Below are 16,754 nucleotides of genomic sequence, written 5' to 3' on the forward strand. Positions count from 1 at the left end.
GAAAAAATCTTGGGATTTGGAAATTATTTTATAGTTTCATACTGATTGATTGGCTTGGACACGCGGCTGACAGTTACGACCTAGATCAGAATATATACAAGGTGGTCAGAAACAGCTTGGAAAGCCTGTAAGGGTATTACAGTGTAAGTTGTGCTGATAAATAATTGCTAAGAAAAAAATATTAAGTACGTTGCGTCGTCTCCGTGATAATTAGCGTTGAAGTCAGGCAATCAGGACGTAGTGTGTTCCTAACTTCAATGGTAATTATCTCGGAAACGGCGCAACGTACCTAAGTTTTTTCCTTAACAATTCTTTCGCAGCACACGCTACCCTGCAACGCCCTTACGAGCTTTTCAGAATGCTGCTGAGCATCCTGTGTGCATTGCAAGTAAACAGGAGACACGTGCACGCGTATACAATTCGCCTCGGCATCAATCTAACGTAGTGAGAGACAAGTGTTCTTAACACAGTCACACTTTTAAACGTTGTTTCATTGCAAGCATGTCAAGCGAGTAAACTCAAACAGATAGTAATCGTGCCCAGATGCACTAAAATTATTTCAGCCTCGTTGTAAAAACGAACAATGGAAGTGAAATCGATGTAAAATGCGGAAGAAACTGAAGAACTGCTGCGGCCTAATGAAAACTTTAGATAAGATTCCCGGTCACTTTGTGGCATGGGACGATAAGTGAAGGGTGTCGGGACGTTGTAGCGGGACGTAGCCCCTGCCGCCTAGCTGACACCTCGACAGTTCACCAGTCAAGTTTGTGTAAACATAAAAAAGTGGGAGATGCGTAGGAACGAGGACTTAAAATCCCAACTGACCAGTCGGTCTAAAATACTTATTCTCAGCGCATTACCCTTTTAGTATAATGTAATTTGTTCAACATTATTCTACTGAATGCATACCAAATCCCCAGTACGATCAGGAAAGTCTGAAAACGAAATATCTCTTCGTTTCACCCGTAATGTTTTGGAGTGATGAATTTCTTTAGAATAGGTAGAAGTCCCATATATGGACATTGGCGTGTTGTTTCTTTTTCCCCCCTCCCGTCCCCATAAGGTTGATGTGAAACTGATGTGCAGTACTCGCCAGTTGTTCTTTTACCATTTGCAATGCAACGAACTAGGAGAATTCGGCATTACAAGAAACACTCATCTTTCTTTGCCTCAAGTAAAGTAGAGTTGTGTCTTTTTGTATGTATTGGTTTCTGCTCACAGAGCATGCTGTAATCACTTTGCAGTTTACTACATTGCACTTGTTGAGCAAGCCGTGTAATTTACCAACTTATTTTCTTAGTTTTACACACACACACACACACACACACACACACACACACACACACACACACACACACACACACACCCCTAGCCTGCAGATCACACCGTTCCATTAGTATTACAGCTGTATTTGGACAAATACTTGTAAGTAACGGTTTGTACGGATATGAAGTGGAATGTGATCACATAGCCTGATTCGTAGGTAAATCTGGTCGGAGATCCCGGCCATTGGTAGAGTACTGGAAAGATGCAGTCACTGTAGAAAAGAGATTGGTTACAAAGCACTCGAGTGGCGTCATCTAAAATGGTCCTAAAGCCCGTGATCCGTACCCAGTACGAGTAAAAGGAGATAGTCATCGTCTACGAAGAAGCGGAGGTCGTAAGGTGCTAGGTGCTGAACTGGTTGACGCTCCAAGATACAGACGCCAGCTGTCCCGGCAGGGCGCAGTAGAGGTGCGTCTGCAGCTGTGCGTCTTGCGGCTGCAACCTGCCCCACACTGAACTGGAGGCACCCACTGTGGACGCAGGTGTCGCAAGGGGGGTTAGGACGTCAAACGGGCCGACTTGGAGCAGGAGAGGCACCACAGGACATTTCAATTTGCACTGTCTATACTTTTACAAATAAATAAATAAATAAATAAATAAAACTTTGTCAGCATGACCAGGAAAGATTCAGAATTTACACTCATAGCAGTGGACTAAAACGTAATGAAGTAATTTTTTTTTACGTGTGAATATTCATCATTTTTTTCACTTACTAATGGCAGCATTTTTTGCTATAGGTACACATTTCTTCATAGGTAAGAGAGATTCTTCGATGAATTTTGCACAGCATACAAACCATACTTAAAGGTGTATGAAACTCTAGAATTTTCCAAATCTATTAAAAACTGTGGTAAAAATGGAGCTAATTAACTATAAAATTTGTGTTTTTTTTTCTAAACATGAAGTTTAAAATATAACAGTTCATTCGTTTTTTGATAAATTAAATAAAGTAGTTTCATAGACCTCTGAGTATGGTATGTATGCTGTGAAAAATTCATCGAAGAATCTCTCTAACTTATGAAGAAAAGTGTACCTATATCAAAAAATGCAGTCATTAATAAGTGAAAAAATGATAAATTTTTTTTACGTGCGAAATTTCATTTTGTTATGTTTTCGAACTTGGACTGCAAAGAGTGTGAATCCTGAATCCTGAATCCTTCCTGGTGATGCTGACAAAGTTTTATGAATTTATTTGTAAAAGTATAGACAGTGGAAATTAAAATGTCCTGAGATGGCTCTCCTGCTCGAGGCCGGCCCGTTTGACGCCCTACCTCCCTTGAGGTGCACGGGTGTAAGCGCACAAGTCAGAAGGAGCAGCTGCAAGTCCCCGCAGGAAGTAGTCAGACGCCCCGATACACTGTACCATACTTGACAGAGTAGCGCAGCTTTAGCAGAGGTGTGTGCGCCGCAGGACCTGTGCGACGTGGGCTACCAGTACGCGTGCGAGGGCGCGCGGGGGCGGCGGCGGGGGCGGCGCGACGCCGTGCGGGACGTGCGGAGGCAGCGCAAGCTGGGCCGCCTGCCGCCCGTCTACCCCAACGGCTGGTTCGCCGTCCTCGAGGGCGACCGCCTGCGCCCCGGCCAGGTGCAGCACGTCTCCGCGCTGGGTGAGTACACGAGACCGAGCACTGGGCCACGTTCTCCAGCATACTGCCTGCAACAAACAAAGCAGCTCTAAAAAAAATTTCAAAACTCACAATACTTGTTAATTACATGAAATTGCATGTCCCATACACACATTAAGTCCCAAACTACCTACTATAATCAATACAGGACGAAGCAATGAATTAAAATTTCTAACAAGGCCAAGAGCAGGTGACCTGGGTTCGAATCTCGGCGTTGATACAAATTTTAATTCATTGCTCGGTACTGTATTTATTAACACGGCACTTGCGTGCTTTCTTCTTTATCGGAAGCCTTACTCTCGGTACCGTATTAGCTACGGCCGATCGCTACGTATAGCCACCTATCATCCAAGTAAAACTAGTGTTGCAGTCTCAGTGCAAATGAGTGCAGCGGGCTCTCTTTGCAGCTGTGACCGCGACAATGCTGCTTAGGCACACCGCCGACCAATGTGACAGCCAGCCGAGAGTCTTGGACGGCGCGTACGTTGATGCATTGAGGCGAGGAAGCTGGTCACCGGGGGACGTCACACGCCGAACTGGCGTACACCAGAGCGCTACCATTCAAACATTCAAAGTCTATCGTGAGGCACAAACCACTGAAAATCTGACTACTAGCGGTTTCCCGAGCTCAACACCACCTGCTGACTACAGCTACTTGCAAATTACGGCTCGGACAATGTCCCACAACTCTGTTCTACTGTTTGGAGGCAAGCGGGACGGCCACCTCGACTCAGACCGTATAGAATCGCCCTCAAATGAGAAACTTTGGTACCTAGCTGCCCAGTAAAAACTCGCAAGGTTGTGGCACACAAAATTATCTGGGCGTATAACGGAGCTTCGGTCGATGGCGTTCGGTACTTGGGGAATACGAGGTTTGCCTGACGGACGGTGATGGTCGTTAAAGAATGTGTCGGCGGTCGGTGAGCGTAGCGCGTCTCTCGCGTTCACAAGAGGTGTTTTTGTACTCGCGACAAATACGGTCTCCGTACATCTTTCGTCGCTACCGATCGTATTTTGTGCGATATCGGAACAGGCCGCTCCCATCTTTAATCCAGTCTCACAGCCAGCTTTTCGGCTGTGGGTCCATCTCTGCAGAGCGAAGCAGACAGCGCCGTCCCGTCGTCCTCCTCCAAGTTGGCACCAACCGGACGAGTCTCAGTGGTCGGCTGCCGCCGGCTCGCCATCTCCTCGTTTGCGACCAGTCGGTACTCGCAGAGCCCTCCCTCCCTCCCACGCCGCACAGCCTCGAACAGCAACAGCAGAACCTCGGCCACTTTGTCAACAAACACCGAGCAGAATTCAGGCAGTTTACTTGCCCAGGCTACAGCTACACGGTACAGGACGTCACCTACCACTAAGACTTTGATTTTACACCTGTTTAAACCCGTGTAATCTCCAACAAAATGTCTTTATGTTGCTTATTACTTTTGTATATCACAGTAAAGGTATCTTCCTTTACTTTCATAAGGCTTATTCTTTCATTCACTGCTCAACTTGAATCTAACGTAAGCCCACACGTGTCAGTAAATGCGGCCGTCGTCCATAAACTTTTTCTTGGACATTTCATTTGTTGCTGTTTACTTTGATTAATGATTGTCATCACGCATACAGCCTCCAACATGCCGTTACCACTGTCTAGCAAACACGTCGGTGTTTGTTCACAAATAAATAACGTGACTCACGAAGGCTTTGGAACTGCAGCTGTTGTCCGTCTGGCAATATTTTTATGACTGGCTGAGTTATGAGCACACACACGGCAAATTCGTGAGATGCTAAAGCCAAAATATTAGTTATCATGCTTATAACTAAACACACCACACATCTCAGCAGTGATGCTGCAGTAAGAATTACCGTAACGATCGTGCATTTGTCTCCTCCTCGCTGTCTCCCGCCTCTCCCGCCTCTCCCGCCTCTCCCGCCAGTCCCCCACACAGACACCTCCTCCCTCTGTCACCCTAAATAACTGCCAGACAAGTTATAAGCACGTTTTGCAAAAAAAAAAAAAAAAAAAAAAAAAAAAAAAGAAAAAAAATTGCACGTTGCTTATGTACGCCATCTGTACGACTTTCACGAAAACAAAGTGATAAATTATATAAAATGTAATAGTCGGTCAAATTGTTGCACGCAATTTTTTTAAAAAACACATAAACCAGGTTTCGATAGTTCTAAGACTATCTTCATCGGAATGGTAATAGTTACATGAAATCACATAACAACTTTAAAATTTCAGCAACAGTGCTCTCGTCAAATGACATGTTTCTGTTCCATTCTTCAAAATTATCAGTGTCTAATGCAGAAATGCAACGATGTGCTAGCAGACGGCGTTTCCCGATGTAAGCCAGAAATCAAGCGAAAATCACCGTTAAGTACAAATCGACATATTCTTAACGAACTGTTTTTTCTACTGAAAAGCAAATCAAAATGTAAATAATTTAATTACAGACCACTGATTATGCTTTACCTCGATAAAGCGAAACGCGTCTGGGGAAAAAATCACGCATTTTTGTAGTTGCAATGACAGAACAAAAATACCCTCAAGAATTGAAAAGCAACTACGGATACAATGGCCACTAAATCAAGAATACTCTTAGAACTATCGAAACCTGGTTACCGTGTTTTTCAAAAAAGTTGTGTGGAACCGATTGCCTGACTATTACATTTTATATAATTGCATAACGGTTGCTGAGCTCACAGCCACAAAATGCTTAAAATATCAAACTGATGAATTAAGACTGCTAATTTAATAAATCTTCTTCATGGTAATTTAACACCATTGTTGCTAGCCACAGGAGGCAAGAGACAAATGACTCTCACGCTGAGAAAAATTCTTTGGAACGACAATGACAGACCACTCTTGCGCGGGGTGATGCAGTGGCCCCTATCTAGGACTTTTATGCAACCTGCATTTCCTTCAGATACCCCACACAAGATTTACACATTTTCTCGCTCGCTGCGCGCAAATTATTGCTCCTACAAACCCCAATTCCATGGGGACTTAATGGAATAGGTCAAATGCCAAGGACATCTCTAGTAACCAACGTAATATTTCACTGTCAAATTCGTGCCGAGTGGTCACCACAGGCTGGGAATTACCTCGGAAACGTCTCGCCTGTGGGCCCATGTTTACTGTTATGTTTTTGCTTCTATGATCGTATGCTTCCACCCGAGCCAGGTTTAAAAAAAAAATGGTTCAAATGGCTCTGAGCACTATGGGACTCAACTGCTGTGGTCATCAGTCCCCTAGAACTTAGAACTAATCAAACCTAACTAACCTAAGGACATCACACACATCCATGCCCGAGGCAGGATTCGAACCTGCGACCGTAGCAGCAGCGCGGCTCTGGACTGGAGCTCCTAGAACCGCTAGACCACCGCGGCCGGCAGCCAGGTTGCACTCTTAATTACATGGTGTACATAAATTACGGGAAAACTTTCAATTATTTATTGCACAAGAACTAAACATTGTACAGAAGTCATACATATTGCATTTTGAAGAGAAACTCTGGAATTTGATTTTAGAAACACTCGATATGCGAAGCATGAGTGACCCGGCAGACGTCAGTACGATAATCGAATTCTTGTCATACCTGTCCCAGCATGGCATCGTCGACTGTGGCAGTCGCTTCCCCTATTCTCTCCCGGAGCTATGCTACATCACGTGGTAGAGGCGGTTCGTACACCAGGTCTTTAATGTGTCCCAATAGAAAAGACTCACGCAGAGTGAGATCTGGTGATCGGGGAGGCCATTTCATGGAACAACTGTCCGCTTCTGTAGCACGGCCGATCCATCGCCATGTTTGTGACTAGCGCTATCAGCAAATTACCAAACTACCCTGTGGCGGTATACATGGAAAAAAAAAAACTTTCACGGTTTCCCTTCAAAATGACATATGTATTATTATATCTGTACAATGTTTGGTTCTTGTGCAATAAATAATTGAAAGTGTTCCCGGACTTTATGTACAACCTGTGTTACAGAACTGGTATATCAAATCCAGACTGCTACTGAAATAATATAAACTCATTTTGTAGTTAATAATTTTGTAGTTAATAATTTTGTAGTTAATAATTTTGTAGTTAATAATTTTGTAGTTAATAATTTTGTAGTTAATAATTTTGTAGTTAATAATTTTGTAGTTAATAATTTTGTAGTTAATAATTTTGTAGTAAATAATTTTGTAGTTAATAATGCGAGGTAAGCTTCAAATGGTTTAATTAGTCCTTCTCCTCCTTTACTTCAAGGTTGTTTCGGCTATAGTGCCATTCTCAAGTAAACCTGTAGGTTTTACATTTGGTGAGTATACTTAAGTTTATAAAAGTTGTACGTGTATTGTATACATATTTGCATCTAGTTCGAATAGATGTCCGTATTGTATCAGTGAGTAAACTGTCGACTGTCTATTTTCTGCCAGATTGCTATATTCGAGTAAGTTTTGATTGTATGGAATATTTTCGCTAAGTACTTCTGACAGTTGGAAAAGAGAACGAATAAAAATCACAGTAAACAGAAAACCGAAGACAGTTGTAGGTGTAAACGATAATAAAATTGTAATAGCAATGAAATGTAACTAACATTACTCACCAGCAAAGTCTGCACTGTAAAAGTAAGGTATCGACGAGAATAAACTGTCACTGCAACTGTCAAAAGTATTTCACGGAAACGTTCCATAAAAAAGTAATACAATTATAGCGATGTAGCAACAATTAGACACTCGACAGTCAACTGACTGATGCGATATGGGTATCTATTCCAACTAGATGTAAGTATGTATGCAAACTGAATTTTCTGTATAACTCTTATAAACGGAAGTAAACTCACCGAGCGTAAATTCTACAGGTTTTCTTGAGAATGGCTGTAGAGCCGAGACAAGCTTGTAGCGGAGGAGGAGGATTACTGATTAAACCGTCTGCAGATTACTTCGAATTATTCAGTACAGAGTGTCATATTATGACGTAATCTATGCCGCTGTCCCAGCTGGAAAGAAAAAATTAAGTTCAGTAGTAACAGTACAGCAGTACTGCAAGACGGAAGCCGGCCGATGTGGCCGAGCGGTTCTAGCCGCTACAGTCTGGAACCGCGCGACCGCTACGGTCGCAGGTTCGAATCCTGCCTCGGGCATGGATGTGTGTGATGTCCTTAGGTCAGTTAGGTTTAAATAGTTCTAAGTTCTAGGGGACTAATGACCTCAGAAGTCAAGTCCCATACCCTGATAACCTTCTTCTTTTTTTTTTTTTTTTTTTTTTCCTTTTTGCAAGACGAAAGAGAACGAAAGCAGAGTAGATATACAATCCCACGCACCGCAGGGTCAGTGCTGTAGTATTTTTTTAAAAAAAGTCTCCCTTGCATATTATTATGGTACGAATTGCAGTAATTTACGGATTTGTTTTTTAGACTATTGTGGAATATAAACGATAGTCCTAGAAACGCTATTGAAACCTTGCACATAATAGAAATTACACGGAACTGATTTGTTTGTTTGTTACATATATTAGCTGTGTTGCAACCCGGCATTCCCATCCGCTTCCAGTTAGGTCACTCGGATATCACATTTTCTGACAGCAACTGTCACACATAACGTACAGAAGGCGATCCGTGTTTTTCTGATATGGCGTGTAAAGTAAACGTCCTACTTGACCATATTTGCCAATAGATATGCTCAGTTTTATTCGTACTAACAACACTGCTTCAGAGATCCTGGCATTCGCTCGTTGTCTTGTTCTTGTAAGTTATACACGTCCAGTCGTGCGCCGGAACGGCAGTTTGACATAACTGAATTCTGCATGCGAACTCATTTCGCCTCATCACTTTGACACGTTGTTTATGACACACGGCCGTAACTTGGCGCACCAGTACTCTTCACTCTTTATACTTTCGATAGAGCGTCTCATACGCGGGATACGGGAGGATTATCGAATAATCTTTTCCGACACAATCCATTTCGTCAGTTTCCACTTTGCGAACCCCGGCTGCAGTAGCTGGTAGTCTTGTGAGCTGTGCAGCGTGGGCCGCGGCAGGCTGCTGAGCGGAGGCGTCTGTGTCTGGTGTCGCAGGGGAGAACCTGGCGGTGTTCCGCGCGGCGGACGGCGGCGGCCGCGTGCACGTGCTGGACGCCTACTGTCCGCATCTGGGCGCCAACATGGCCGTGGGCGGCGCGGTGCGCGGCTCCTGCCTCGAGTGCCCCTTCCACGGCTGGCGCTTCCGCGGCGACGACGGCCGCTGCGCCTCCATCCCCTACACCGACAAGGGTAAGCCGCCAGAGGCAGTGGGCAGTGCCACGCGCTTTCATGGGCTGCAGCGCTGAGGAGACGAACTAAGTTCACTTCTTGGTCCCAGCAATGATAGCAACTCCTATAGTATCCATGAAAAAACACACACACACATTAAGTGATGACTAGCATTTAACCTAAGGAAGACGTAGTATACCTGACTTCCTATTAATAACAAGCAGCCTACTAAGAATTGAAGAAAAACTTACAGGGTGACAATTACTGAACTATATGAAATAAAATCGTCATAACTTCTGAATGCTTTGCGTTAGGGCATTCAAACTGCACAGTTGGCCGCGGGGGATAATGGGGATTAGGGTGCGCGTGCTTTGGTTTACCCCACTTTCATTAGGATGAGTTCGTCAGTAAGCAAAATTGGCGCTTTTTAGGGACTGAGAATCCGCATTTCGCAATTGAGAAGACTCTTTGCGATTCGAGAAGTCTCACAGTCAACGGGTGACTGTGTGGTGTGCAATGTCCAGTCAAAGAATAATGGGTGGGATATTCCTACCGAATGATACGTGTAGGTTCTGGAAGATGATTTCGTCCTCAATATCCAAAGTGACCCTGATTGCGACAAGATGTGGTTCGTGCAAGACGGAGCTCGACCCCATCAAAGCAGGAGAGTGGTGTCCTGCAGGAGCACTTTGAGGTCCGCGTTCTGGCTCTGGGGTACCCGGGGGCCACTGGGAAGGACTTACATTGACCGCCATATTCTCCGGATCTGAACACGTGCGACTCCTTTTTGTGGGGCTGTATTATAGACAAGATGTACAGCAACAACCCCAAAACTATTACTTAGCTGAAAGCAGCCACTCAGGAGGTCATCGACAGCATCGATGTTCGGACACTTCACCGGGTCATGCAGAATTTCCCTATTCGTCTGTGCCACATCATTGCCAATGATGCACACATATCGAACATGCCGTAACCTAAATCCATTATCTGTAGTGACGTTGAATAAAGGGTGTGCACGCCATAGTTTGTATCAGATTCACGTCTTTTTTCGTATAGTTCAATAACTGTCACCTTGTAGCTGATACCTTGCTTCGATACAACTGCACCCTAAAAAAACCGTCTCGTTACCCTGCTTAGCAGTTTCACCTTCGAGGAACATCTTGTCACGACTTCGGTTAATGCAGGCTCAGAGCCAACTACCTTACACTAACTCCGTCCTACCACTTGAAGAGACACAACAAATACTCTGTAATAGCTTCATTTCCTTTTATTTGTTTATGCATCAAGATAGGGTTACTAGGCCTTCTCTTACACCTAACCCCCATTCTAAATATTTAACGTTGTGTCCATTAACACACGTGTTATTAGAACTCTTATATTTAACGTGGGATGTAACAATTCAAGATAAGTATCACGTAAATAGCAGAAAATTACGGGAGCTTTAGAAGAAAAAGAAACGATTTTTATATTCGTTCACGAAAAGAACATTCGGATAGATTTAAACTGAGGATACTGGCAGCAGGAGATGCAGAAGGCTGGGACGGGGAAGTTGGCAGAAACACTAGTAATGAACAGCAGATAGGGAAGTGACTCGGGAACTAAAAGGAAAAGAAGTACAACTGCCAGAATGAGGGGACATTTGCTTTGCTGTTAGGCAGAGACCGACTGGTCTTACACCTAAATTTTTTGGGGGAAAGTTACGAGGATGACGAAAGCAAGTGGGTCAGCTGCTTCTTTAATGCACTGGCGCTTTGAATTATGCGCAGAGTGGAGAGGCTGACAGCAGCAGACAGACAATGAGTTCGCGAATGTTTTTATTTTAAGAATGGGGGGGGGGGGGGCTCTTGCCTAAAGAGCATCGAAATACGCAGCGCCTGTACCAACTGTAAAGCAGACATACGCGAAGAGTGAAGACCCAGTCGATCTGTACAGTGCAGATCTTCAGAGGCGGCAGCAGCAGCAGCAGCAGCATTTGTTTTGGCTGCCAGGTCCCAACTGAACCGCTCCGCCTTAACTTAGAAGGCAAGAACCTTCCGTAGATAAATTCCAGAAAATAACAGCAATTTATAGACATCTAATACATGAGGATACAGGTACAGTGACTGTTCAGAGACTTCAGTGCCGAAGAGCGCCAACCAGGACTGCAGAGGATCTTCGTGTGTGTGGTCTGAGAATACGACAAAAATTGGAAGAATTACCGAAGAATACTCTCCCGCCGAGCATCTCTTCGAAAATAAAAATGAAGCCTACACTTGATAATTCATTTTTCTTCGAAAAATGTCAATGGTAGCCAACACGATGCGTAATAAACGTGGGAAATCTGCGAATATGCCACACTAGTGGGGCAAATGGCCTTCATCGAAATGTAGTTACGATTTTTGTCAACTATACAAAAACTACATCGTACAAAACTGCTCAGTTACATGTTATCCACAACACTCAGTTGATTTCTTCACATTGTATCTAATGCCATCAAATGAACCAACAAGTTTTTTCATTAACAAACACACACGTGATTATTATAATTCTTCTTAGTTAATGTACAGAAATAATATGCACTGATTTATTGCCGGCTTTGCTTTGTTATGCAAATCAATGTTGCAAGTCGTACACTAGGTTGATTAAAAAAAAGCAAGTACAGTACAAAAATCTGAAACAGCTGTTTCCCCATAATCACTGCAGTTCCGATATTAGCGTTACACCTGATTAAATACATATTATTATGTAATATGCACAGTGAACGAACAGGATCGTCGCCAATATCAACGCTACATGAGGTCCATGTACCTTTCTTTACTTAACTGTCACAAACCGGTATTAAGAAATATCTTAGACTGTGGGAATGTAATAACGAACTGTTTTGTTTCAAGAATATTCTTATTTAAGATCACTTTCTAGAAAGTAATTTCAGCTTTTTCCTTTGTGGGGAAAATAACTTCTTCGAAAAAGGAAGTGATAAGTCATTTACACAAGTTTAGATGTGAATCCATGTGAAATCGTTTACAAAATTTTATAAACTAAATGGCTCCCCCCCACCCCACCCCCCATGAACCATGGACCTTGCCGTTGGTGGGGAGGCTTGCGTGCCTCAGCGACACAGATGGCCGTACCGTAGGTGCAACCACAACGGAGGGGTATCTATTGCGAGGCCAGACAAACGTGTGGTTCCTGAAGAGGGGCAGCAGCCTTTTCAGTAGTAGCAGGGGCACCAGTCTGGATGATTGACTGATCTGGCCCTGTAACACTTACCAAAACGGCCTTGTTGTTGTGGTACTGCTAAAAGCAAGGGGAAACTACAGCCGTAATTTTTCCCGAGGGCATGCAGCTTTACTGTATGGTTAAATGATGATGGCGTCCTCTTGGGTAAAATATTCTGGAGGTAAAATAGTCCCCCATTCGGATCTCCGGGCGGGGACTACTCAAGATGACGTCGTTATCAGGAGAAAGAAAACTGGCGTTCTACGGATCGGACCTTGGAATGTCAGATACCTTAATCGGGCAGGTAGGTTAGAAAATTTAAAAAGGGAAATGGACAGGTTACAGTTACATATAGTGGGAATTAGTGAAGTTCGGTGGCAGGAGGAACAAGCCTTTTGGTCAGGTGAATACAGGGTTATAAGTACAAAATCAAATAGGGGTAATACAGGAGTAGGTTTAATAATGAATAAAAAATAGGAGTGCGGGTAAGCTACTACAAACAGCATAGTGAACGCATTATTGTGGCCAAGATAGATACGAAGCCCATGCCTACCACAGTAGTACAAGTTTATATGCCAACTGACTCTGCAGATGATGAAGAAATTGAAGAAATGTATGATGAGATAAAAAAAATTATCCAGGTAGTGAAGGGAGACGAAAATTTAGTAGTCATGGGCGACTGGAACTCGAGAGTAGGAAAAGGGAGAGAGGGAAACATAGTGGGTGAATATGGATTGGGGGAGAGAAATGAAAGAGGAAGCCAGCTGGTAGAATTTTGCACAGAGCGTAACTTAATCATAACTAACACTTGGTTCAAGATTCATAAAAGAAGGTTGTATACATGGAAGAATCCTGGAGATACTAGAAGATATCAGATAGATTATATAATGGTAAGACAGAGATTTGGGAACCAGATTTTAAATTGTAAGACATTTCCGGGGGCAGATGTGGATTCTGACCACAATCTATTGGTTATGAACTGCAGATTGAAACTGAAGAAACTGCAAAAAGGTGGGAATTTAAGGAGATGGGACCTAGATAAACTGACTAAACCAGAGGTTGTACAGAGTTACAGGGAGAGCATAAGGGAACAATTGACAGGAATGGGAGAAAGAAATACAGTAGAAGAAGAATGGGTAGCTCTGAGGGATGAAGTAGTGAAGGCAGCCGAGGATCAAGTAGGTAAAAAGACGAGAGCTAGTAGAAATCCTTGGGTAACAGAAGAAATATTGAATTTAATTGATGAAAGGTGAAAATATAAAAACGCAGTAAATGAAGCAGGCAAAAAGGAATACAAACGTCTCAAAAATGAGATCGACAGGAAGTGCAAAATGGCTAAGCAGGGCTGGCTAGAGGACAAATGTAAGGATGTAGAGGCTTATCTCGCTAGGGGTAAGGTAGATACTGCCTACAGGAAAATTAAAGAGACCTTTGGAGAAAAGAGAGCCACTTGTATGAATATCAAGAGCTCAGATGGAAACCCAGTTCTAAGCAAAGAAGGGAAAGCAGAAAGGTGGAAGGAGTATATAGAGGATCTACACAAGGGCGATGTACTTGAGGACAATATTATGGAAATGGAAGAGGATGTAGATGAAGATGAAATGGGAGATACGATACTGCGTGCAGAGTTTGACAGAGCAGTGAAAGACCTAAGTCGAAACAAGGCCCCGGGAGTACACAACATTCCATTGGAACTACTGACGGCCTTGGGAGAGCCAGTCCTGACAGATCTCTATCATCTGGTGAGCAAGATGTACGAGACAGGCGAAATACCCTCAGACTTCAAGAAGAATGTAATAATTCCAATCCCAAAGAAAGCTAGTGTTGACAGATGTAAAAATTACCGAACTATAAGTTTAATAAGTCACAGCTGCAAAATACTTACGCGAATTCTTTACAGACGAATGGAAAAACTGGTAGAAGCCGACCTCGGGAAGATCATTTTGGATTCCGTAGAAAGGTTGGAACACGTGAGGCAATACTGACCCTACGATTTATCTTAGAAGCTAGATTAAGGAAAGGCAAACCTACGTTTCTAGCTTTTGTAGACTTAGAGAAAGCTTTTGACAATGTTGACTGGAATACTCTCTTTTAAATTCTGAAGGTGGCAGGGGTAACACACAGAGAGCGAAAGGCTATTTACAATTCGTACAGAAACCAGATGGCAGTTATAAGAGTTGAGGGGCATGAAAGGGAAGCAGCGGTTGGGAAGGGAGTGAGACAGGGTTGTAGCCTGTCCCCGATGTTATTCAATCTGTATATTGAACAAGCAGTAAAGGAAACTGTTGTGGTTGGCAGGAGAGCCAAAACTAGAGGAAGCCGAAAGGCACGCGTTTTAGCTCAAGCAGGCTGGCGCTAGGTCTGGAACAGGACAAGGAAATTAGAATTTAGAAAAAACGGACGTAGCTGGTGGAATACTTAACTTTAATCCATTAATGGTGAACGTCGCTCTTGACGGCACATGATTCAGTATCAATAGTAACTGGTAATGGCGCCTTGCTCGGTCGTAGCAAATGACGTAGCTGAAGGCTACGCTAACTATCGTCTCGGCAAATGAGAGCGTATTTTGTCAGTGGACCATCGCTAGCAAAGTCGGTTGTACAACTGGGGCGAGTGCTAGGAAGTCTCTGTAGACCTGCCGTGTGGCGGCGCTCGGTCTGCAATCACTGATAGTGGCGACACGCGGGTCCGACGTATACCAACGGACCGCGGCTGATTTGAGGGCTACCACCTAGCAAGTGTGCTGTCTGGCGGTGACACCACAGAAACAAAAGAAAAATTCGGAGTAGGTATTAAAATCCATGGAGAAGAAATAAAAACTTTGAGGTTCGCCGATGACATTGTAATTCTGTCAGAGACAGCAAAGGGGTTGGAAGAGCAGTTGAACGGAATGGATGGTGTCTTGAAGGGAGGCTGTAAGATGAACATCAACAAAAGAAAAACGAGGATAATGGAATGTAGTCAAATTAAATCGGGTGATGCTGAGGGAATTAGATTAGGAAATGAGACACTTAAAGTAGTAAAGGAGTTTTGCTATTCGGGGAGCAAAATAACTGATGATGGTCGAAGTAGAGAGGATATAAAATGTAGACTGGCAATGGCAAGGAAAGCGGTTCTGAAGAAGAGAAATTTGTTAACATCGAGTATAGATTTAAGTGTCAGGAAGTCTTTTCTAAAAGTATTTGTATGGAGTGTAGCCATGTATGGAAGTGAAACATGGACAATAAATAGTTTGGACAAGAAGAGAATAGAAGCTTTCGAAATGTGGTGCTACAGAAGAATGTTGAAGATTAGGTGGGTAGATCACGTAACTAATGAGGAGGTATTGAATAGGATTGGGGAGAAGAGAAGTTTGTGGCACAACGTGACTAGAAGAAGGGATCACAAATTTAGCATTGGAGGGCAGCGTGGAGGGTAAAAATCGTAGAGGGAGACCAAGAGATGAATACACTAAGCAGATTCAGAAGGATGTAGGTTGCAGTAGGCACTGGGAGATGAAGGAGCTTGCACAGGATGGATTGGCATGGAGAGCTGCATCAAACCAGTCTCAGGACTGAAGACCACAACAACAGTAACAAATGGCTGCAAATTGATTTCCAAAGAGTATTAAACGATAAAGCATCTAATAGTTTTCAGTCAGATTGACAACCGGAGATTGTAGCGTGTCTCCTCAAACAGGAACAAAGAGTTATGTGGTAAGATAAACGAAAGGTTAAAAGAGCGAATAGTTGTATAACCTCGGTAAAGATTACGTAATACGTTTGAGACAGGTAAAATATGATTACTATGATGAAAGGTTTATAATTTTCTGGCGCCTTCGCCATTTTCCTACCATATCTAAAGTGCATAAATTAATGCCATTTTTAAGGACGCTTTGAGACCCTCCCCATCTCAGATACTTCACTAAACAATTTACGCGGTAGGAAGGAACGAGAGTAACACGATGTGTGCAACGGTGTCTGATTCCTGCCATGCTTTGCGCTGCTCTGCGGCGTGTGAAGGTTAACTGACGGGCGCAAATCGATGTCAGCCTAGTGTGCTAATCCCACGTAAGTGATGGCCGTGCACGTGATTCGTCACCTGCAGCCAGCAGCCAGCAGGCACTGGCGTCTGCTCGCTGCAAACCGTGGAGCGTGTGGCGCAACGAGAGAGGCACACGCGTCCGGCTGTACATTAGGATGGCTGCATCCGCGTCCGGTTTTCTGCGCTCTCGTTGTCTACGCTGGCTGGTGTTCGCTCTTTCACCAGCAGACTCGAGAACAGATTAGCTGCCCCCGGGAGATGGCGCGCTAAAGCGAGCCATGTCGCCTTGCTAACGGACTGGATTCAGCCAGGTTCAGTGTCCACGACTTTCCTTTGGGCATGCTACTTCCGACTCAA

General features: G+C 43.7%; 1 protein-coding gene across 1 annotated transcript in view; it reads left to right on the forward strand.

Annotated features, from left to right (window-relative positions):
- Positions 1 to 16,754, forward strand: part of LOC124613009 (cholesterol 7-desaturase nvd) — a 187,516-nt gene that overhangs the window by 148,388 nt on the left and 22,374 nt on the right. Inside the window, exons 3-4 of the mRNA XM_047141563.1 lie at positions 2,738 to 2,933; positions 9,003 to 9,197. Coding sequence (XP_046997519.1) covers positions 2,738 to 2,933; positions 9,003 to 9,197 — 391 coding nt within the window. The remainder of the gene's footprint in view (positions 1 to 2,737; positions 2,934 to 9,002; positions 9,198 to 16,754) is intronic.

The sequence above is a fragment of the Schistocerca americana genome, chromosome 4 (genome assembly GCF_021461395.2).
Source record: "Schistocerca americana isolate TAMUIC-IGC-003095 chromosome 4, iqSchAmer2.1, whole genome shotgun sequence".
NCBI classification, from domain to species: Eukaryota; Metazoa; Arthropoda; class Insecta; order Orthoptera; family Acrididae; genus Schistocerca; species Schistocerca americana.